A 25,480-nucleotide genomic window follows, 5' to 3' on the forward strand; every position below is an offset into this window, starting at 1 on the left:
ATAAATAAATTCTTAACAAGCGTGAAGAAGCGACTTTATTTTCTCAGAATAATGCAGAAAAAGTATACATAAAATGTAAATTATATCATATATATTGTGAAATTGGAGTATTTATATTTGTTGTATGTGCAATATTGATTTATTTGTCTTTCTCTTTCTTACATTAACGACCTTAAGGTAACTCTGGAGAAATCAGATTTTAATGTAATTTCTGTTACTTGTATTTGACCGAATAGTGAGCTAATTTTGCAATGTTGTTGCGAGAAAATGCAAGAATTTTAGGGATGGAAATGTTACATATTAAATGTTAAATTTTACGTATTTATATAGATCCCAATAATTACGTTATCAAGACTTAATTATATCAAATCGAAGGAAATATCTTTTTAAAGGTCAACAGATTTACAAATTGCGTGCAAAGTAAGAAGAAAATTAAATATTACTTATCATTTACTGTTACTTTTAGGATTTTAAACTCTTAAAATCCTTCTGAAATGGATTTTTACCGGGCTAATTAAAGATTAAACAGCTTTTGACTGACATTGATCTTGATCAATTTCTTATAGAATTCCTGCGAGCGTTTTAACTTTCTTGACACGAAGACAGCCCTTCGAAACTTTAAAGTGCCTCGCGATGTTAGTGCGCTAGCGATTTCCTTTCTTAAAAAACAGATTACCATAACGAGACGGCGTTCGAGCATATGCGTAAAATCGCCGCGAAAAATCGCAAGGATGACAGTTTACTCGCGTGCTGCACGAGTAAACGAATAGCCTTGCGTGTAACGATATATAAAACATATACAGCTGTCTCAGGGCAAGATTAATAGCTCTGAGATTCTTCGATGAATTTAAAGTAAATTTAACCGAAAATTTAATAAACTATTTTTTATCACATATTTATCTCATAAATGTGATAGAATTAAAAAATAATATTAAAATTAATATTAGAATATTAAAATTGAAAAACAAAATAATTTTTCAATGAATATTGCGTTAATATTCAAATTCGTTTGCAATTTAGTAAAAATTAAATTCATGCTCATTGTTTGTCGAACTTGACAAAACATTCAAGATAAGCTATTAATTCTACTTAATATTTAACATTGTTCTAATTTAAGTCTTAATTTTTACTAACAGAAATTTAACGCAAATTTATCAAAATTTGTTATCAAATCGCGTTACTCTTTTATGCCTCTGTACAATATGCTTCGCACTTTCGTGCTGGCAAATTTTTATAGTGATTATAATCTATAATAAAAATACATCTACGTCTATATAGGCAAAAAGTAAACTACTTTCATAATAACTGGAATAAACTTCTTACTTTTGCGGTAAAATGAGTGCTGTGCGAAAAACATCTCTTGGATTCGCTTGAAGTAAATATGCTGTGGAAAAAACACTGGAAAATATTTCCTACGTGGAACGGTTAAAACACACTTTTCTCTGCCAATTTTTTTGTTAAACTGTGTAAAGGACATGTATAACAGTAATATAGATGTGGGTATCAATCATCATTCGCAAAATATTCGCGTACGAAAGATTAAAGAGTAATTGCTTCGTTTTTTTATCGCTCTTCTTTATATCTTTCCTCTCAAGCTTTATAAAAATTTTTCGTCGTTTCATATGCGAAACTTGCCCTCGCGCACTATTTAGGATCGGATATAAACAAGTGAAAATGAGTCGGTGAAGTTTGAAAATAGAATTTTATTAGCTACGTAGCAAAATACCTATTTATTTAAATATTTGGCGTCACACGATTACCAGGCTAAGATCGTTTATATTAATATACAATATGTAAAATGTGCCATATTGGATATGGGCAGTGTCCGTGGTGGTACGATAAACTTAGACTTCAATACGAGATTCAGACGAATATAAATATATATTATTTTACATGCTAGAATAGAGTACGCTATAAAGGCACTTGCTTGAATAGTTATACATATATATATAAAAAAAGAAGAAAACACATATGGCGAAAGAGAGGAAGCGCGAAGATAAAAGAGCGGGTAACGAGTGAGAGAAGGGTATAAGGTGGCTCTCGGAGAAAGAAACTCTTATTCCGGGACGCGAAGTGTCCTCCCGACGCCGACGGCGAGGGGCGAGGAGGCAGGAAATAATGAAGACAAGACGTGGCTGCGGAACACGTTTGAGGCAAGAGGGAATCACAGGAGAGAGGGATACGTCCATTCTCTTTATTTCTCGACGTCGTCGGACACGGATCGGACGATGTCGTCCTGAATTTCCGTTCCGTTGTCGTTCCGTTCGCAAGAGACATTACCGCTCTTTTCTTCCTTGTTATCAGAGAAACCGGAACCGGTGCAATTCCGGCGAGTTCGATTTTTCCGTGTGTTGTCCGGAGATGCGACAAAATGTATCCCGCACAAATCGAACGCATTTTCATTGTCTCGGATAAGCATAGAGATCATTTCCGCGTGGGATCTCTAACCGTCGAGACCGGAACTCGATGAAATTGCATCGGTTTCAATCGCTGCTCGTAATGACAGTTTCGCTTCTGTTCTCGTGTAAAAAAAAAGAGGGAAAAATAATTGTGTATTACATGTATATGTGTGTGGGTGTGTGTGTGTGTATGCCATGCGTGTGTGTGTACGCGTGTGCGTGTGTGTACGTGTGTAAACGGTGGCGCGCAACGTTTACGTGTTCTTTATACAAACTTGGCAGCGACTTATTCGGGATCTAAGATTGCCCGCCTTTAGGGTCTGTTTCTCGGGGCTCCTGAACTGCTGGCCTTCCTCTATGGTCACCATCCAGAAGCTGTACTGATTAGAATAGTAATGGCAGTGTCCTTTGGCGCCGTTGCACTCGATGAACGGTGTGGCGCGGAAGTCCTCCAGGCAGGAACCGGGACTCGACAGGGACTGGCCGCCGCCCTGGGAACCTGCGCCGGTATGCTGAAACACAAAGAAATTTTTCCGATAAACAAGCGCCGAAGTGGCCATTTGCAATTCCCAACATTCGAGTGGCCTAGAGACATAATTCTATCGAATCCGTATTTTCTTGGTTTAAACATTAAAAATTGTGAGTAAGACAACCGATTTATTGGCTGCTCAAATGTCATCGTCGAAACGCTGAGAAAGAGAGAACGTCCTCGAATAAAATGGATCTCTTCCTTTTAGTGAGAGACAATCTTTACCTCCCGACAGCTCATACGGATGAAGGTTTGCCTTATTTCGAACATGATTGATGTGAAGTTTCTATGAACTGAATATAAAGCGAACTTGGGCGAGTTAGGAGAAAAGTAATTGTGTAACTGCGATAAAAACGCAATTTTGTACGAGATACGGATTTTTTCGGTAAACGTATATTTATACATTGTCAGTTAATTAATGTTTTTACGCTGCAATAAGAGATAAGCCTATAAATATATAAAATCTTGTTTCGGTATAAATTCGGTCAATCAATTCGTTAATTTCTTCGTGAAAAATAGTTGTCATATATGTATCAGAAATTTTATACACGTGAATAACAGCTGCTTTAATTTTATCGCGTTTCCATTTTACCTCTGCCATCGTTTTAACGTTTGTCAAAATTAGTACGGCGCGATCTAAATTCATTTCATTACTTCTATATTAATTCTTAATCTCTTCTATACCATTTAATATTTTTAAACTGATTTAATATAATAGTGTGATGCGAGCATTAATAATTTTGTTTGGCATTAAAAAATTATGTCCCTTATATTTTCATCGAAAGATAATATTTAAATGGAAAATACGAAGTTACGTAGTTACCTTGTGTTGTAATTGTGTGCAGAGAGGGGGAAAAAAGTTACTTACCATTACAAAACTATAACCGATCCAAAGACCGGTCCATCCCGCCGGACATTCTGGAATGCTTATCGATTGACTGTGTACTGCTATCACATTAGCCGGAACTTCGCACACCACGCACCTATTCGCAGAAATCGCAAGTTTATCGTTTGACGTTCAGAAAAATGTGTATTAAACGAAAATTTTTATACGCAAAGAAAAGACAAGAGAGCTCTTATCTCGCTCGTTAAGTGTCAATAGATAGAAACCGGACGCGAGGAAATATTAATTTTTTGTTGTTGTCGCCGTTTCCTCGATAATCAATATGCTGTGCATATCGATTAGGCGTTAGCTACAGATCTTGCATATTTTTAAATCGATATATTTGATAACGCGTCAGCATCGCAATCAAACCTCGAAGAATATAAAAACATTGTTTTTAAATGAACTTTGACTTGATAAAAAATAAAAGACTTAATTGTCAAGAGATATGTGAGATTGAAGAAACAAACTGAAGACATAGTTATTAATAATAAAAATTAAACATCTTTTTACGAAATTTAACTTACAATTTTTACGGCTGGAAGAATATTCAATTTTGTTCTACATCTTGTGTAATTATCCTCTCCAAAAAAAAAACTTTTTGCTCGCAATAAAAATCTAAGCGACATACACAATATGCACAATGAACATCGTAATCGTACCTGGAGATATATTCTTCTATCGCCCTCTCCTCGACGGGCATCATGGGAATTGGGCTATTGGTAGACAGCCAGTAAGAACGATCATTGCGACTAGCGTAATGGCAGACGTTGTTGACGTCGCAAAACAGGAAAGGTATCGTCGAGAATTTTCTTACACACGAGCCGGCATAACCTGTTTCATAATAATTTATGGGACAAGTTTGATTAGTTTGCACCCATTAAAAAAATGGAATTTTATTATCATATAGCTCTACAAGTCACCATTATCTCGCGATCGTGATATGACATTGAGAACGGAAGAAGAAAAAACAAGTGTGACCTGTTTTTACTGAACGCAAATATGTATTAGCTTAAGCGATGCTAAATAGCTTACAATCGTGCAAAAATATGTAATGCGATGCATAATAAATTCGCTGAATAATGAATTTAAGTGTGTATTAATGCTCAAATGCGAGTCGTAACAATTTAATCCAGATAATCGAGATTAATTGTGCAAATCTAATAAATCACCGACAAACTGCGTCCATGGAAAATCAAAAAGTCGCGATAGATTTATAAATATAAATCTGATAAAATTATAACAAAAATCGAAACCCGTGGGCGAAACGAGGAAGAGAGATCTTCCTAAATATTATTTTCTTTCTGATTTTTTGCATTCCCAAGCAAATAAAAGAGTCTAAAACGTTATTTTAAAGATTGCGCTTCCTAAAATAATTATTTTAGGTTTATTTTTAGACCGGATAAAAATATCATACGGTTGAATATTTTTAATAAATAAAATCTTATTTTTTGTATAAAATACTAAAAAAAATGCAAAGCTCACCTAAGTCCTGAGAGTGCGCTCTCTCGTCGCCGTCAGTGTAAAGCAAACTGTATCCCTCCCAGAGTCTAATATGACCGGGCTCGCAAATCGGGATGCTTTGACTTTGGCTGTGCTTGACCAGAAGAATACCGGTGAGATAGTCGGGTGTCGTCTCGCAGGGCGCGCCGGGCTCGCCAGTAAGTCCTGGCGCACCGACAGGACCTTGAAGACCCGGTAGACCGGGTACACCGACAGGTCCGGGCAATCCCGGTAGCCCGGGAGGCCCTGCTGGACCGATGAAACCTTGGGCGCCTTTAATACCGTCTAAGCCGGGGAAACCGGGCGGGCCCGGAAGTCCTTTCTCTCCTGATGGACCAGGCGCTCCGGCCGGTCCTACGAAAAAATGTTTATAGTTTCAAATGCATTGTATGTTAAAAAATACAATCAAATCCGAGTAATATTTTAAACATGTATATGCCAAATAAAATTTTATTTAGCACATTAGAATCTTTGTAGCGTATTTTTACGCACATTATATCTTGAATTACATTTGTCTATCGAGTTTTTACCAACATGTAAAATATATATATATGTATATATTTAAAAATTATTTGTAAGCATACCAGGGTATCCGCGATCTCCTTTAGGTCCCATTGGCGGCTCGAGACAATCTTCACCCTTTTCTCCTTTCGCACCTATGTAGCCAACAGTACCCATTAATCCGACTTGACCAGGATATCCTCTATCACCTTTCTCGCCTGGTGGTCCAGGTAGACCATTTACACCATCCCAACCTCTTTCACCCTTTTCTCCTTGAGGTCCATCTAATCCACTTGGTCCTAAAATTGAATAACTAAACGGTCATATCGTTGTCCAAGAGATAATTATAATCAGATTTTCTTTGTCGTTTTAATACAGATAGAGAAATTAATTCGCTTTAATCATAAAGCCATAATAAATATTAGATTGATATATTTATAATAATTATCTTACTTATTTATAATAATTGTTCAAATATTAAAGTTATCGCATATCTAATAAAAAAGTTTTTGTATATGTATGTTGTTTAAATATATACATATATATACATATAGTTATCTACAATATATTATTGAAATTAATTAATTCTCTCTCTATAGTTATATAAAACTTTTAAATTAGTTAAAAATATAATAATTACATAAAATTAATAAAAATATAAGCACCTGGGAAACCGGGTTCTCCCTTCAATCCTGGGACACCGAATTGTCCAGGCGGCCCTTGATCACCCTTCTGACCTATGTCACCAGGTAATCCTGGTGCACCTTCGAGACCTGGAACTCCGTCACGTCCTGGTGATCCAGTTAGACCTGGTGGTCCTTGATCACCTTTTTCACCTTGTGGTCCAACTGGCCCGTAAGGACCAATGTCTCCCTTTGGTCCAGGCAAACCAGGCAATCCCGGTTCACCCTTCTCACCTGGCCGTCCTGAAAATCCGTCCCTGCCGTGCTTACCCATTAAACCTGGCAAACCTTTTTCCCCCTTTATCGTAACTCCGGGAACTCCAGCAATACCAGGAGGTCCTAGTTCGCCTACATAAGATATACAATGTTTTATAAATATTGGAAAATATTAATAAAATTGTTATATTACATATAGATAAAAAATTAATTAGCATAGTAAATATAGATAAATAATTGCAACATTCACACATATTTCTCTTGCGGTTTTTATTCTACATATTTGTGTTAAAATTCATTTATTTTTATTTAAAGCAACATTATACATAAGGTGAATAAGAATGTACCTTTAGGTCCGGGAGCACCATGAGGTCCAGGAGCACCTTCGGATCCAATTGGACCTCTGTCACCCTTTTCGCCGTCATAACCAGCGATACCTATCAGACCTTGATCTCCTTTGTCTCCTTTGTCTCCAGGGTATCCAGGAATACCTGGTTCACCTTTCTCACCCTTAATTTGGATTGTAGGTCCCGGAGGTCCACGATCTCCCTTTTCTCCAAGTGCTCCAGGAATACCCGGCAATCCGACGAGTCCTGAAATTCGATTTTGTTTCATATGACTGAGTTGCTTTACGTATATAAATCTGATTTTTATATATTGATAAATTATTAGCAATCATCTTGTATATATATTTAAAATACTAAAGGACTTTGTTACATATTATAGGATTTAAATGTATACAATTTATTTTTATTTTTCATTAGTTTAAAGCAAAAAATATGAAACTGATATAAATTAATAGCTTTAAATAAATTATTAAAAATTAAAAAATTTGCATCTTAATTTTATTATTAAAAATACATTTTTGCAACAAAATTATTTCTGTATCTCTTTAAATAAACATTTTATAAAGTGGTCAGAAATACCTTATTTTTCACTATATCCTCTTGAGTAACTCAATATTAAATAAAATAATTCTATAACTCCTTCAATAGTTTACTCTTGAATAAAATAATTTAGTAAAAAAAATACTGATTTTTACTTCACTTTATAAATCTAACACATTATTAATTGTAAAATAATGATACTTTGGCATGCATACTAATGGCATTTTACAAATTACCAAAAATCTGACATTGTGATTGTGATTACCTGACAAACCGCGGTCGCCTTTAACACCATCGAGTCCAGGCCGACCAGGAGCGCCCATTTCGCCATCAAGTCCAGGAAAACCAGGTGCTCCCTGTGGCCCGACATCGCCAACTTCTCCAGGAAGTCCATCTATGCCGGGCGGACCTGGTTCTCCGGATATACCCGGTGGACCCTAATAACAACAACAAAGAAAATGAAATTATAATTTTATTAGAAAAGTCTCTATTATTTTAATTATTTAATATTTTCTTTTTAGATTATGAACACTTACGTAATCGCCTTTTATTCCAGGGAATCCTCGTACGCCAGTATCACCCTTTTGACCTTGGAATCCTGGCGCTCCATGCCGACCCGGTACACCCGCGTCACCCTTTAATCCAGGTAATCCGTCACGCCCAATGCCTGGTCTGCCAGATTCGCCCTTCGCTCCATCGACACCATCTCGTCCCGGAGGACCTGTAGGACCTCGTATTCCAGGCATTCCTGGCTCGCCTTTCTGTCCTTTTTCCGATACCTCTCCTGGCTCTCCTTTCCTTCCCTAATTGTACATAATTACATATATCAAGTAATATTACATGTACACACGCACAAGTAATATAAATGTACCTACAAATATAATAGTATATATAATTACAAATATAATAGTATATTATTTATACGAAACATAGACGAGTTGTTGCGTCGTGAAAAGTAACGTCAATGGAGATGGCACACTTGCTTAAATATTAGGAGTGCCAATATATGTATGTATTTATCTGTGTACATATATTCTGTCTTAAATTGCAATTCACTCAAACAGTTATGTTTCATTTATGTTTCATTTGGACAATCTTTATAATTAATAATATATAATTATAAAACTGAAAATATTTACCGTTGGGCCCGGTGGACCAGTATCGCCCTTAACTCCTTGATAACCGATGAGTCCTGGTAAGCCCGGCGTACCAGGCGGTCCTAGATCACCTTTCAGTCCGGATATTCCAGGACGACCAGGCTTTCCTTCCATACCTGGTAATCCGGGGAATCCTGGTGAACCTTTGTCACCGCGTTCACCCTTTATACCTGTCAAGCCATCAACTCCAGGTCTACCTGGACCACCAGGTAATCCTCGTCTGCCGGGATATCCTTTTGATCCATCGATACCTGGTTCACCGCGATCACCTTTCGTTCCCGGGAATCCAGGGAGACCCGCTCTACCTGGCTCTCCTGTTAATCCGGGCTCGCCTGTAAATTAAGTAATTAAATAATTAAATAATTCTTATATTGCTAAATTTAACAAATTATAGTTTCAGATCGTTCTTTCTCTTATTTATATAACGACTTTATTATATAAATATTCTTGCTTATTGCTGAGATATGAAATTCTTTCTCATGTCATACCTTTGATTCCATCCGCTCCTGGAATACCGGCAACACCTGGAGGACCAGGTGGACCATTTGGACCTGTATCTCCTTTCTCACCAGGTGCTCCTGGCAAACCATTGATTCCCGGTGCGCCAATGTCTCCTTTCTCGCCAGCGAAACCCGGTAATCCCTGGTAACCGGGCTGACCTTCTTTTCCTGGTGGTCCAGGAAGACCTTTCTCTCCCCTTTCACCCGGAGGACCCGGTAGACCAGGACTACCTTTAACTGATATTCCAGGTTCTCCCTTGTCACCCTTTGGAGCCGGTGCACCCGGGAAACCTCTAGGTCCTTCTCGACCAAGTTCTCCTGGGAAACCCATAGGACCCATGTTACCCTTATCACCACGCGGACCAGGTAAACCTCTTGGACCGACAGGCCCAGGAGCACCGATTGGGCCAATTGGACCGGGTGGACCCTAAGTTTTAAATTGCAACATTGTATTGTGAGATTATATCTCTTTACAGATAAATAACATAAGTTGATTGATTACTTATGTATTATTTAGTTTATTATTAATAGTTTATTATTTATTGTTACGACATATTATTAATTAATTCATTTTATTTATAAAAAAAACTTATATTTATCATATATAAAATAGTTTTAACGAAAAGGAACCTTTTTCCACAAGTTTTTTTTTTATTGATATACATACCGAGAAGCCTTGCAATCCTTTATCACCAGGTAATCCATCCCTGCCAGGTGGTCCAGGTTCTCCCTTGTCACCAGTTAAACCTCGATCACCTTTGAAGCCTTTCATAAGGTCAAGTGGCGGACATTCACCTGGTTACAAAAACAATTGCAAGTATAATTGTCAGTGTTTATCCATAAACATATATAACGTATTTTTAAAATGTTTCCAAAATAAATATCACATAAAATGTTCTAAAAGATATTGACAAAATCTTACCAGGTTCACCCTTAACTCCGTACAAACCAGGCTCTCCTTTCTGTCCTGAAGATCCTGGACGACCTGGTTCTCCGGATTCACCTTTTACACTTATTCCCTTATCTCCCTTGCGTCCAGGCGTACCTGGTCTTCCTGGAACGCCATCTTGTCCAGGGAAACCGCGATCTCCCTAAAAGCGACGAGTTTGTAATTTGACATATAAAAAAGATTTGCCAGGAAAATATTAATTACTCTCTTAAAACTGACAGGAATAATTAAAAGGTTGATCTTACTGGAGTTCCTTTAAGCCCTGGGAAACCTTCGAATCCAGGTCTACCCTTCTCTCCCGGAGGCCCTTCTGGTCCCGGCGGACCTTGTCGACCAGACTCTCCTCGCGCTCCTTTATCACCTTTTTCCAGTTTGAGCATGCCCCATGTCACTGTTGCTGGGGTTCCGGGTGATCCTTGAGGTCCTGGAGAACCGGGTATACCATCTTTTCCCTTATTGAAAAATCGGTACATTTCTTTTTATTTGACAATTTGCAATTACGTCTGTATAATGTCTTTCCGTATTAGTTCTCCGTATTAGTATAATTAAATGTTTCAGATAGAAAATATTTAATATTAAGCAAAAATACATTAAATTTTACTTAAAATCATCCTATAAATATACAGTACGAAAAGTAAAAGAAATGTTTTATTCTTTCGCTCTTTTTACAAGCTTACTAAAGGTCTGCTTTAAATGATTTAATAGACATTGTACTTTAAAATAGAACTTTACAATTTTATATGCCATGTATTTTAATATATATTTTATAGATATGTATATATTCTTATTTTATCAAATGTTTTTCGTATTTTATACAACCGCGACGTATAAAATTATAAGAATTCTATTCTGAATTCTTTTTATAATTTGAATGTAAATGATATGATTTATTGAACAAAATTATAATAGATTATCTAAGCAAAGTGAAAAATATTTGTCAGAAAACGAATATTAATTTTGCGATGGTAGCACGGTTCATATAACGAATTATGTTTTTACTTATGTATCATAGCATTATTTTTGGGGCAATCTTTTTGAAATAAATCTTATCCAAGTATATTCTTCCAGTATATACAAATAAATTTAAAAATACACGATATAAAGTTAAAATAACATGTTGCAACTCATCTGTGTTTTTTTTTTTTTTTATAAGCTACATTATTTATTTAAAAAATATTATTTGATTGCAAAATTTTTTTATTTTATATGCTATTTAAGATAAAAAGGCTAAAAAACGTATATTATATCGACATGAAATATAAATATTATATAATTAGCTAAATAAATATTGGTAAAATCTGTAAAACGAATTATAAAAATAAAATTAACATACTGGCAGTCCCGGAGGTCCGATTGGGCCTGGCAAACCATCCACTCCAGGTTCCCCAGGGAAACCGCGTTCTCCGGGTGGTCCTCGAGGTCCGGTAAGTCCGGGTATACCATCCAAACCACGATCTCCTTTGGCGCCTCGCAATCCCGGTAAACAATCTATACAACGACCGCCGATATCTCCTTTGTCTCCAGGATTTCCAGGAAGACCTGGTAAGCCGTCTCTTCCTGACGTTCCGGCTTCTCCCTTTTCACCGGGTGCACCCGGTGCTCCTGGAATACCATCTAGAGAGTCTCCTGGTCGACCTCGGACACCCACGTAACCTCGTTCGCCTTTTTGACCTTTCTCTCCGTCGAAACCAGGCGATCCATCCATTCCTTTCGGTCCCTACGCCAGACATAATAATTTAATAATTTTTTTAAGTAGGTGTATTTATATAGTAACCAATATAATAATTGCAAAATTTGTTCGTATACTGTATACTTTATTCACCATTATTGAGAGTCCTTTCTCTCCTGGCGGCCCTCGCGGTCCCGCCGGTCCGGGTGGTCCATCGAAGCCACGTGGACCTGGACCTCCAGGAAATCCGGTCAAACCAGGCTCACCCTTTCCACCTTTTTCTCCTGGCAAACCTTCTGGACCTGGAATTCCAGACAATCCGGGACCTCCTTGTAAACCTATGGGACCTCTTGGTCCTGGGTCTCCTGGAAAACCGTCTGTTCCTCGTGGCCCGGTAGGTCCTGGAAAACCACGTGGTCCTTTCGGACCTGGTGGTCCCGGTCTTCCTTTACCACCCTAGAATGCAATTTTCAATACAATTTTAATTTTAAATAACTTTTCCAACTTAATTTCGCATATTTACGTAAACGCCACATAATTAAAAATAATATATTATAAAAATTGTTGTATTTAATGATATATATTATTCTAAAAAAAAAGACTTACTCCTGGTGGACCAGGAGGTCCTCGTAAACCTGGAACACCCATCGGTCCATCTCGACCGGATTCTCCTTTCTTGCCGTGTCGTCCACTAAGTCCTTCCAATCCGTCAATACCTCGATCACCTTTTCGTCCGGGAGGTCCAGGAGGTCCAGAGAAACCATCTCTACCCTAAAACAAAAAAAATAAATTATTTTTCTAAAATTTGATTTAATAATATATTTAATTAAAATTATATAAAAAGTTTTATATGTGTGTATATAATGTATATACTATGTACTTACACGAATGCCTGGAGCTCCTGGAAGACCTTTTTCTCCTTTATGACCTGACCCTCCGGGTATGCCATGATCGCCTATGAATCCAGGTTCTCCTTTTAGTCCTTCCAATCCCATTTCACCCTAAATGTTACTCCAGTTAGAGAGTATAATATAAAATTCTGCATGTAATAACATGCAGAAAAAAGCCGATAATATTTTCCTACATACTTTATCTCCTTTTTGGCCTGTGTCTCCGGGCGGACCCGTTATGTCCGAGACTCCTTGAAACGGCATAATAGGCGCTGTCGAACCTGGAGGTCCTGCATCGCCCTTTTGACCTTTGTCTCCCTTTAATCCTTCAAATCCAAGACCCATGTTTCCTTTTTCTCCTTTTGGACCTGGTATGCCAGGGGCACCCTAAGATTTCCATATAATATCGTATAATGTGTTGAAATATTTTGAAAAGAAAACTACATTTTAATAAATTTGATACTTACGTAGGGACCTCGTTCACCCTTCAGGCCAGACGGGCCACGGTCTCCCTGAAAACCGGGGGGACCGGGAGGGCCTCTCACACCGTCGTTACCAGGTTCACCCTTTTGACCCTGCGGGAAAGAACCAGCGTACGCTGACTGGCCCTTGTCTCCTTTAGGTCCAGGCAGACCCTTAAAACCGCGAGGTCCTGGTTCTCCGGGTATACCATCACGCCCACGTTCACCCTAAAAAGAAACACAATATATAAATTATGACATTAATAATCTAACAATAACTTATAATTACTTTTAATAAAGTTATTATAGAATAACTGTGTTAGATGACAATCCTACATATGAATTGTTTGTATAGTGTCCCTTCAATTTTATAACGTCCATATTTTTATATCTAAAGCATGAATACCTGATAAAATAATTAATAGATACAAATTATTCAAATTAAGAAACGTAATTATATTAAAATCTTAATGACTTCTGAAAAATACTTACGTCCGTGCCGTTGCAGCCGTCACGACCGGGCAAGCCTGGGGAACCTGGAGATCCTTGTACTCCAGGCACGCCGTTTATACCAGGAAAACCAGGCATACCCATTTTTCCCTTTAATAACGTGAAATTATTTTTTTAGCAAAAGTTTAAACTTTAGACATATTATAATATTATATGATATCATGATGATACTAAAAATATACATACTCTGTCACCTTTCGCACCGTGCGGACCTTGCGGACCGGGATCTCCCTTCTCACCTTTGGGTCCTAAAAGACCTTCTGCTCCAGGAAATCCACGAAATCCTTTGGGACCTTGCGGTCCCATTATTCCTGGTGGTCCCTTGAATGAGAATATCATGATAAATTAAGCAGTCAGCACTTAAGACTCTAAAAATCACATTTAAATATAAATATGCTATTAATAAACTTTCGAGTTATAAAAACATTTTTTATATCTCCAACCTTTCTCTATTTTCTTTTTTATTCTACGAGAAAGTTTTTCGAAACAGATGAAAACATTCTTATGGAACAAACATGTAGAAAGATCGCGTGCTAATTGAATAAAAAGCAATTAAGATAAAATTCATAGCATATTTGAATATTTTAACTATTATTTTAACATCTTCGATATTCTATTGTTAATCCTCGAAAAACAAACCCGCGAGCCCTTCTCGGCGAAGCATTTGGGTATGCAGCATCCTGATCCGGTACAGTTTCGCGGTGCTCCGGGCATCGGTACCACTTGGTAATTGCTCGGATAATTCTCGTCAGCTCCAGCGGCAGCGTAACCCCCGTAACCACCATGACCACGCCCACGACCGCCACCATAAGCGTCATCGCTTCCACGACCGCCGCCGCCGTAAACTTGTCCACTTCCGCGACCGCCGCCATAAGCGTCTCCGCCTCCACGACCGCCACTGTAAGCTTGCCCACCTCCACGACCGTAGGAATCCGCACCTCCCGCACCATGACTTCCTCCGTAACTACCGTCATCACTGGATCCTCCTTGACCGTAATTATAAGAACCTCCTCCTCCTCCTCGTTCGCTTTCACCGGCACCTAAAAGCACCAATTGCGAACGATTAAAAATATCCGAGCAATTTGTTGAAAAGATAAATTGAATAAAAATGCAAATCTGTGTATGTAACACTCCTGAAAACATTTATATATATAAATTTGTATATCTGCGTTATACAAACATATTGCTTTAAATTAATTGATATCGAAAACCAGACAAAGATATAGAAAAAAAACATTTCTATCAAAAAAGTTAATTTAATTTTCCAATATTTTTGTATAATTTTTTTTCTATAATATTAAATACGATTTAAAACAATTTAAAAAAAATAAATTTTTCTTATATCGATTTTAAAGTGTAAAATAAAATAATCCGTCATAATTTACGAAGTCAAGATTGATTACCGCTGTATGTATCGTAATCGCCGTGGCCATCGGGATAGCCGCCTGGTCGGTTTTCGTCAATTCCGTATCCCGACGCGCCGCCGCTGTCAGGATACCTGTCGTAGCCCTGCGGTGCCCGATCGTAAGGCAATCGGCCCGAGGAAAATTGACCGTGGGGATCGCTCCTGTTCCTATAGAGCCAGTGCCGAGTCCTTTCATCGGGACTGTAATGACCAGCCGTGTAACTGCCGTTCCGCCTTTCCGCATCCTCGTATCCTAGACATGCCAATCAGCAAACGTAATGTCGGAATTCCTGGATGGACTGTTTCCGACATTTATCCCCATTATGAATACTACCAAATTTCAGGGAACGAAAGAATGATTCGTTGCACGCGACGAAAATTGATAGTCCGCTCGAAGACGCGAATTGTCTGCACGAAACGGTATTAGGAGACATACGTATTCCGTTTCTTGATACCTCTACAAATACATAGCTCTAATACAAACGTATTTTCTCCATATAAAATTAATTAACTTAATAACGTGTTCCTTATTTTTTAACTAGATGTATAAAGAAAACCTTTGTGAATTTTATCAGATAAAATTGTCAGACGCGACGGTATCCCTATCGCAAAATCTGCAGCCTAAGTTTTCACGTTGCCGGGTGAGCATAAGGATGCTGGATGGGAAAGAAGGAACGTATATATTGTACTTCCTCCTATTTCTCACATAAATCATAGCAGCGAAAAGCATGAGGCGGCATGTTGTCCAAGTACCTTCGTTGTCCGTGATGAACCCTCTGCTTAAGTTCCATCCGGACGAACTGCCGTAGTCGTCATCGCTGCCGTTTGTAGGCTTTCCAATATCACCTCGCTCCTCCAGCGGCACGACCGGCGGCGGATTCGGCCATGATGTGTGATTATATTGCTAAAACAAATATTCGGGGGATGAAAAGCTCCGTAAATGGAATTGGAAAAGTGCCGGAGCACACCGGCGCGATCAATAAAACGCGATATCAACGTTCATGCTAAAGGGATACAGGTGTGCACGGTGAAACTGAGTTACAAATTGTTGTTTGTCGAACTTATGGAGTAAAATGTGCTCGGGCAATAATATTGCGATTAACGGTATATGATGGAACAAAGCGCGATCAGGATTGAGAAATCTATTTTCTAAAGCATCGTGTTATGAAACACTCTGTACGACGATGAATGACCGCGGTTGATTGAAACCAACACTTTCTCGTTCGACGACTGTTTTTCAATACTTTCTGACCGACAACGCAGAATGCACAAAATTAGGTTTTGAAGAGGGTATATCGAAAATACAAGTTTTGTTGTAATAAATTTGTTTCATAATTTTCCATTATATGAAAAACTTGTTGAAGAAGAAATAGAAGAATAAGTTTAACATTTTACCGGTGAAAATTGTTGGAAAGATTAATCGACTTCGCGATGATTAATTCATATTTTATTCAAGATATTACAATTGTTACAGAGTGTCTGAAACTTTGCATTCAGAATCAATTTTAAATCGCTCAAAGAATCTTTTATCACGCGAAAAAAAGTAAATATGCGTATTTTAATTTATTTCTATACATGACTTTAGATATTTATGTGTTTTTTTTTACATGAATCCAGAGATGAAAATTTAAATTATAAATGCATTGAATATCGTAAAATTAATAACAGAAGACATATCTTCTCCTTCATTTGCAGAAGATTCAGCAACGAGACTGTTCTCACAAGCTCATGCGAATAATGGTATCGTATAACGTTAAGTTGAATCCTCGCGTGCGCTTATTAAATGGCATTCTTCCGTAGATTTATAGATATGCGTTTCACGACACAAGCGGCGTGGCCGTAAATTTTTAACGAGCTCGCATTTCGTGTGGCCAAGATTTACGCTTTATCCACCGAGTGCATTGTTCTTACAGCCTCCATGGCCAAACGATACGATGGTACAAAAAGAGCTGCTTTATCGACCGTTTGCACGAGTCTGGAGAGAAGATAAAACCCGCCATAGAGCGTTAGTGGTTACTTCTAATGTCCATCGTATCTTTCTTCCTTCATTTCTTACGCTTAACGGCCATTAGCGGCAGGATTAATTATGTTATCAGATTGGGAACATTGTTGAAAATCACATTCTACAATCGGAAAAACATTAACGCTTAGTTTGGATAATTTTAATAGAAACGAATAATAAAAATATATATAATAAAATTGTTTCAATCAAAAATTAATTAACTAGATTTTGATTAACAAATTATAATGGTTACGCGAGTTACTGTCTCTTAATATCTACTTAGTTTCAAGGATCATGTTTGCAACAAAATTATCTAAAAAAACTAATAAATTAATAATTATTTGATATTATAATTAGTTATTATAATACACATATTACTTCCATATACATATTATTCAATTAATATTGGAAAGAGCTTGAAAAGGCAATATAGTTTACATATCCCATCGACCAAAATAATAAAATGTAATTAATGAATTAATAATAAAGATATAACACATTTTTTAGCTTCTTTGCATAATAATTATTTTCAGTTTCTGACCGCATCGCGGCATTTAAATATTACGGGGCATTTAATATTAAAAAATAGTCGAGTCAAAATAGCGAATTTATTTTATTCAAAATTTAAATTATATATTCCGTGCCGAGTCTTCATATTTAACATGAAAAAGAAATGTAACACAGATCTGCGTTTTCTCCTGCAGAAAAACCGTCGTTTCGCAGCGTCGCAGCGAGCGCGTACAGATTTTGCGGTGAATGCGTCATCGTTTTCCCAGAAAGTCATTGTCTTGCCCTCGTTTTCACGTTTTTGTCCTTTTTTTTCGTATTCCCGAGGATGGCACGCGCTGACAGGAAGCGCAGGGAGATAGTCGGTTATCGTTCCGAGATGACGTACCGCCCTCGGAGTGGCTGCGCGCGTCTGTGCCGCACATGCACCACGTACGGCGATAGAGAGAAAACGACGATAGTGTCTTTAAAATTTCATTCATCTACGCGCAACCGTGAGATGACTCTCGGAAGAACGACCGACGTGTCGCGTAGACGCGACAGATCACTAAAGCCCAAATCGAATGATGAATCGCGAGCGCGAGCTGAAATTTTTTATCGAATCGTACAGCAACCAAAAACGGCAAAAACCTCGTGTGACAGGGATTGCAGTTAATAATCACTCCGTTTGCCTTTTATTCCCAGACTCGAGATTTATTTTTGACTTTAGATGTCGTGGTACAAAATAAATCCTGCGCTTATATCAGAAAAGTAGAACTTCAAAGTGGAACATTATTTATTATCCTCGAATTTCTTATTTAAGAAAAGCCGAAAATCAAAGAGAATATTTAAGAAGAAGAAAGAGGAGAAAAATCTGTAATTTGAAAAAAATCAGGGATGAAAACGAGTCGATTCCATTCTCGTAAAAGAAATCGTGCTTAAACATTTTCTTATTGTAAAGCGTCGCAAATTAAGATTATTCCTGTCAAATTATCATAGACTAATCTATTCATTGAATATTAATCCTGGATCTAATATCTATTCAATTGAATTTGATCCATCCAAGTCCGATGATATAGAGGTTCGCCTTGTACATCGCGTCAAAGCGTATACAATCGTATTCTCTCTCCCTCTCCCCCTCCCCCTCCCTCCCTCCTTCCTCCCTTCTCTCTCTTTGTCTTTCTCTCTCTCTATCAATACAATCAATTTCGACTTATTGCAGGCTCATATGTCATTACGCTCGCACAGATCGTGCAAAAGGGGAAGCAGAAATCGAAACCGCGCGCGGAAATTACTCGTGTCGGCCGGTAAACTGTAGGAAAGCGACGAGAGGGTGGAGGTTTCGTCTCAATGATAAACCCATCGTCGGACAATGGATCGGCCGCACTATAGATAGAACGCGGCGCATCACGCTGCGAATCTGCAAACCGTGAAATTATCCTGCCCAGCGCTACACGATTCACGAGTTATGCAGATGATAACTCGTCCAGATCGGAGCTGATGCCGGATGATGTGCGGATTAGAGGGCCGCTTAGCACTTTCAATCTTGCAGGATATGAATCGCGCGCGACTAGCCCTTTATATTGTGAAGTATGTGTGAAAAGCGCCGGAGCAAACGGATGGAACATGCTTTACAATTTTTTGATAAGATTTTATATATACGTACAATAATTTGTTTAGTTAATTATCTTTAATTGGAATTCAATTCATTGCTCTAAAAACGTTCTAAATTCCAAATAAATTATAAAAAGGATGTTAGAAAAATTATAAAAAGATTGTAAATACAATAATAAATCGAGAGACGTACAATATTGAAAATTAATAAATATTAATTTAATAGATATATATTAAGAATTAAAAAACAATGAAGAGAGAAAGTAGATTTTCCTTAAATAAAGAAATTCGGTTTCGAATTCATCGAAACCACGCGATTGCTAGAACATTTTGTATTAAAAGAAAGTCAATACCTTTATTATCAAAAAGAAACTTTCTTTTGCGTTCGGAATTTAAAAAACGTAACAGCATATTTTCGCGTTTAACCGAAGGATCCCACTTGCCGTGAAAAAGCGGTCCAAGTCGAAAATCACGCACATTAACTTCGCAACGCATGACGCAACTCGATGACCAGGAGGTCGGGTTAACGTCCCTCGAGCGAAATCAAGGCTCCGATACTGATCGATTTGCAACCATTACATCGACGGCTGACGACGGACAGGACGGCCAGTCGAGAAACCGTTGACTGAAGAAGCAAACGACCCTATGCGAGACCAGCTGATTGAAATTCGCTCGTGCGAGGAACGATGCTCCATGACGCTCTCGCCAGCAATTTCGTTTAATGAAACGCTTAACCCAATTCTCTTATTTTAGATACGAGATATCTTTTCGTGACGGTTCAAGAATTGTCCCTTTTATCGCCTATCTCGGCCGGCCGCCTTCGTGAATCCGCGATTACGCAACCGCGGAGTACATTGTGACCGACCGCGATGACTGCGTGTCCCTCCTTCTGTCCCCCACCCTCCCCTCACCGACGACCTTCTTCTTCGTCGTCTCTTCTTCTCGTCCCGATTCTTCTTCTTCTTCTTCTTTTTCTGTACCGCGTGTCTCGGTCCGCCCGTCCGCCCGCCCGCTCTCTTTTTCATCTTTCGCCGTCACATTCAAGTCCGGCGTGCTTAACGACCGCGGCCGACGCTGACGTTAACTCTACGTGGGACGGGGTATACGCTAATTCGTTACTCGAGATTTTTTCTGATCCCGAGGCGGCACCACGGCACCACGCGTATTCATGAGCATAAATGCGCGGCGGCGGCGCGGTCGGATGACGGGATTCCGATGCGTCCGCCGATTTTAATCTGCCTCGTTGAAGCAAGCGGGAATTTTATCGGGGACGGCGTATAGAGGGACGCGAAGAAATTTGCAATTTAATTAATTAACAACAAGTCGAAGTTGCCGATACCGGACCTGTTGACTTTATAAGTAGTAAAATGTTGATCGTGATTCTTATGTAATACTTTGTGATAAAAAGTCCCAAACTTCCTGTTAATCTTCGCTGAATCTTTAATGAATCTCTTTCTCGGAACCTTTTCTCCGGAAATTGCATATTAATATCGATTAAACTTTTTAAGAAAGAAAAATAAAAAGACGAAAATTACAAACATATAGTTTATAATTTTCAATATTAACGTCAATAGCAATTAGATATTTCTTGTTCTCGTAATTCGTAATTTAATTTATCGAAAGCCAAATCTCAAATATTCGCCGTGCTCCGACTTCACAATGCAATCGCTAATTCCACCGTGTCGCACACTGCATGGCTACGCCTACATACGACAAAATCGATCAGCGAGATTCGTGTTTTGCGCAACGGGAAATCTCCCCCTTCTCCCACCCCCGTGTGTGTTTTACCACGCGAGAAATTTTCGAGCGAAAGAGAAATCGCCGCGCGCGAGTAATGGAAACGGGGAACGCGGGGGAAAAACAGGTGCTCTGGACGAGGGAAACAGATGCCGTTTTATCCCGGTGCGCCCCCGCGGGGCCACCGACGACGAGTCTGCCGAGTCTCGGGGAAATCAAGTCTCCCCCGAGCGCGCTCAATTGCGCCGACTATTTCCAGTAGTGACTAAGCTGGCTCGCGTGCACGGTGCGTGTACACACGTGCGCGTACGTGGGGCGGTGGTAATAAAATTACAGCGAGCGAGCGCGAGCGCAGTTACGGCGCCGTAGGCGGACTGGTCAGTAAGAGACGACTGCCCTATTTCGGATCTAAACACCTTCCCGTTCTCTCCCGCCGCTGCCCGAGGAGGTGTAAAAGAATCGCGGAGGGCCCGTAACGAGATAGCGGGGGATCTCCCGGACTCCCGGAGTGCGATAGTGAGTCGTGCATCGCGGATCTTTATTGATTAATCTATCTTTGGAACGATCCGCATTATCTAGGTTTACGAGAGATTCATCTCGACAGATTAGAATGTCTGTTACCGCTTCTAGGTATCCTGTGGAATGTTTGAATAGCTTCTCGTATGTTTAATAGAAAGCCGTTGGAATGAGCAAAAATTCGTTTACATCGTTTCACATCACTTACGATTTTTATGGATCGCGTGTATTATCATAAAACTATTTATTAGTCCACAGTTTATTATAAATTCGTGTAAACATCACGTAGACAGCATGCAGAGACACCCTGTTGACGTCACTTTATGAACAGAACCCCCTGATGCTTCCTACTGTGTTATTTAGCTGCGGTCGAGCGTTCCGAGGAACTGGGTCGAAGAAAGGTTGCGAAAGGGCGGCGCGAATAGATATGACAGAGGAGGATTCTGGTGGTCGGGCGTTACCATTGCCAACAGCGAAAGCGAATAAGTGACTTATGTAAATCACACGAGGTAGCGTGAGCAATTAATTATATTACAATAATTTTGAATAATTCATTTTTATTCAGCGTTTAAACAATGTACATCTTCTAACAACTGTATACAGGAAGGCTTCGTAACAACAAATTGTTGTTGCCTTACCTTGAGATTGCAATAAAGATATTATTATTATTATTTAATGATTTAAAAAAATTTTAAGATAACTGGAGTCTTAGAAAATTTTAGTATTTCTATAAAAATGTTAACGAATTATTCCACGCGCTGCTTGCGTCTCATTCAGTAAACTATGAGTGTCGTCTATGCTGATATATCTTGATTTTAATAGTTCTAATAATATTTTCGATCTGATATAAATAATATCCTCGGAGCAGATTGATAAAAAATATTGATACAAATTTATTTAAAAAAAAAATTATTGTATCTGTTATTATATGTCTGTTATATCCATAATCTATATCAAACAGTTAGATATTAGATTGCATTATCGAATAACAGATAAACGAATCTAATCGATGTCGTTTGTTTCGTCTTCGCGAATTTCGTCATCTCTATAAGCGCGATGTGCAAGAAACCAATTAGCGCAGCCCGAGTTAGCAAAATCCTGGTCACTTTTATTACGTCCTCCACAATCACCGCTATATTTGTCGCACGCCTTGGTAATTTTCCATAAAATGACTCTTATCGCCGAGTAGTAACACGCTTAAAATACAGACCCCGCCACTTACACGAGCCTCCCCCCTCTCCGCTTCTCGCTTTTATATGACATTTCACGTACGAGCGAAATGCAAAATGCGTAAAGTAAATTCGTTTTCGTATCCGAATCCGTACGCATGTAAGAGATCTCGAAATTGTCAAATGAAGTAACAAAAGATGCACATACACACACGTGCACACACAGAAAAGCTTACGACTTCAATTATAGCGCAAAGATAACTAAATTAAAGTTTGATCACCGTAGCTCATCCTTCGTTACTTCACGCATCGTCCGCAGGACGTGAGAATTTTTTATAAATATCTCTCTATCGGGGGAAAAAAAGAGAACGTGCGTGGGTGCGCGCGTACGACGATTGTGATAAAATATCTCTTCACTCTTTGTAGGTTCGACGTTCTCAAACTACGCACGCGCTTCCAACCACAGCGAGTTACGATCCGATAGACTGAAATGCGATCCCTTTTCGATCCCTCGGAATTAGCTTTTCTCTCAGCGAACAACAAATCGTAACGCGAGCGCGGCCGTAACTTGGGTGCACGTGCCATGCCGCAACAAATGTACCAGCTACGCGCGTCCACGTCGGAAGCGCGTGCATCGAGCGGAGACGCGAGATACACACGCGTGCAATCGCGCTGATGAATGGACCAACGAAATAATCCGCGAGCAACAAGTCGAACCGGTCGCGCGAGCACGTACCTGCAAGATCGCCAGGTACACGCGTATATCGACGTGAAAACAACGTGCCCAAACTACGTTCGCGACTCTTGGCTTCGATGGCGCGACGATTCTTCCTCGCGATCGCGCAAGAGTGATTTCGACAATGGTTACCGGTGATTTCGACGATGTAATTAAAACCGCACCAGAGCGCGAAGAATCAGGCGGGCGCAGCACTTTGAAAATATTTTTTAAACTTAAGATATAAAAGTTACATTATTTTTCCTACTCGGGGAAGATAGACAAGCGTGAAAAGAGTACGAGAAAAAATACTGTTGTATCAATGAACAACGGCGTTTGATAATTCACACTCGCGAGTTAATGAAAGTGAACCAGGAATTTTTACGTACCCCATTAACAATCCCGGCCAGGAAAACTGCGGATGCGACGAATCTGAAAGCAGAATTGCGCCGGGATATTATTTCGATAAATTGTGTAGATGCGCATTGGATCACGCGAAGGAAATAGGCGGAGTAATAAAGAGGAATGGAAAAGCCGCAAAAATAAATTATAGAAAAAAGATCTTTATTAAAAAAAAAATTCGCGTCAACGTCACGTTTGATTCTTTCGAAAATAAATTCTAACAATTTTTTAAGTTACATTTTTGCAATGTTACTTTAAAAAAAATACACATTCCGCATATCTTTTGAGTAGAACTGATGTTAAATTCGCGCAAATATGTAGAGAAGTCAAAGTGCAAAGTGAACGATTTCGTAAGGAGCCACTCTATCTCGCGGAGATTCAACGGCATTGAGACAGGAAGCGAAGTAAATATTCATTACCGCGGAGGTAAAGAAACTTGACACACAGAAATAAAAAGAAAAAAAAACTCGCGCGAGCAAAATGAAGAAACACGGAAGGTACGGCGGGCGCACGATTCGCGACGGCATCAGAAGCTGCACCGAGAGGACGATCTCTCGCGCGCCTGCGGGTTCACCTCTCGCGGTCGTCCTTGGGGGGGTCCTCTCACCTTTCCGCGGAAGCTCGCGCGCAACAGGGGTGAAACTATCCCCTCCGTGGGAACAGAGCGAGATCGGCGCGGTCGCGGCCCGTTTCGGCGGCGGGCCAAAAAGCAAAAACGAATCGCGAGGGAAACACCAAGCGAACGAAGAAAGAAAGAAGAACGAGGAAGAGGAAGAAGAGGTAATGAGAGGACGAAGAGGAAGCGGCGCGGCGGCACGTATACAGAAATCGGGTCGAGGGAAGGAATCGGAGTAACGCGACGGAATTTTGGGGAGAGAAAATGAGATCAAGGAGGAAACTCACCGCAATCCCAACCGGGTCATGTCGACCTCCCTATTCCTCGATGGGTCTAGGGAGCCGAGAAGCACCAGGCCGAAAGCACCGAGCACCGCACAGACAGGCAGTCACAAAATATCGCGCAGAACCGGGCACCGAGCAGACCGATGGTGTATGCGGACCGTCCCATCCAGGGAGGTCTCTGAATGGACTCCGGGTGGAGGGAAGGAAGGAAGGTGGAGGCGGCGGTCGCGCCGAGCCACGCCAGCTAGAATTCCTCCGCCGAAAGGACCGGGGCCGAGAAGAGAGTGCCTTCTCTCGGGCCTTCCGCGACGGGCGACGTCGCGCGCGCTCACTCGCTTCGGCTCGCTCGTTTTCCCCGACGTTGACGGGGGATCGCCCCTCCGCCCCCTCTCTCCCTGTCTTCTTCTCTCGCTCCTGCGAGGAAGAGGGCGATCGCGGTCTCCTGCCTGGCTGCCTCCGGTTCAACTCCGGGTCCGCGAGACGGGAAGAAGAAGAAGAAGAAGAGGAAGAAGCGGGCAAGGAGGCGAGCGAGGGAGTGCGCAAGAGGAAGGGGAGGAAGGAACGAACGAACACGGAGTGTTCGTCTCTCCAGGGTTGGTAGGGGAAGAAGAAACAACTGAAGAGAGAAAAGAAGAAGGAGGAGGAGGAGGAGGAAAAGAGGACCAAGAGAGGAGTAGGAGGAGGCGGTGGAGTACCGCTGGCCGGCTCCGAGCCGAGCGTTCGCTCGCGCGGTCGCGCGTCGCACGAGGACTGTTGCGCGGCCGCGAGGGACCCTACCGGTATCGGTCGTGCCGGTT

The 25,480-nt window shown here is 40.0% G+C and overlaps 1 protein-coding gene across 1 annotated transcript; it reads right to left on the reverse strand.

Moving 5' to 3' along the window:
* Nucleotides 1–1,683: 1,683 nt before the first annotated feature.
* LOC112465750 (collagen alpha-1(IV) chain) lies at nt 1,684–25,431 on the reverse strand. The gene is made up of 27 exons (XM_025033472.1): nt 24,687–25,431; nt 23,771–23,813; nt 15,896–16,046; nt 15,141–15,395; nt 14,377–14,777; nt 13,924–14,058; nt 13,720–13,827; nt 13,234–13,455; nt 12,965–13,153; nt 12,761–12,877; nt 12,483–12,647; nt 12,030–12,332; nt 11,541–11,924; nt 10,453–10,659; nt 10,181–10,349; nt 9,926–10,053; nt 9,247–9,685; nt 8,741–9,090; nt 8,138–8,404; nt 7,867–8,038; nt 7,062–7,307; nt 6,481–6,846; nt 5,899–6,114; nt 5,297–5,668; nt 4,474–4,645; nt 3,797–3,911; nt 1,684–2,911 (listed from the first exon to the last, which is right to left on the reverse strand). Exons 1-27 carry the CDS (start codon nt 24,704–24,706, stop codon nt 2,654–2,656), a joined length of 5,970 nt encoding a protein of 1,989 aa, XP_024889240.1. The 5' UTR covers nt 24,707–25,431; the 3' UTR covers nt 1,684–2,653.
* Nucleotides 25,432–25,480: the final 49 nt, after the last annotated feature.

Source organism: Temnothorax curvispinosus, unplaced genomic scaffold, assembly GCF_003070985.1.
Source record: "Temnothorax curvispinosus isolate PA1 unplaced genomic scaffold, ASM307098v1 QBEX01015484.1, whole genome shotgun sequence".
Classification (NCBI taxonomy): Eukaryota; Metazoa; Arthropoda; class Insecta; order Hymenoptera; family Formicidae; genus Temnothorax; species Temnothorax curvispinosus.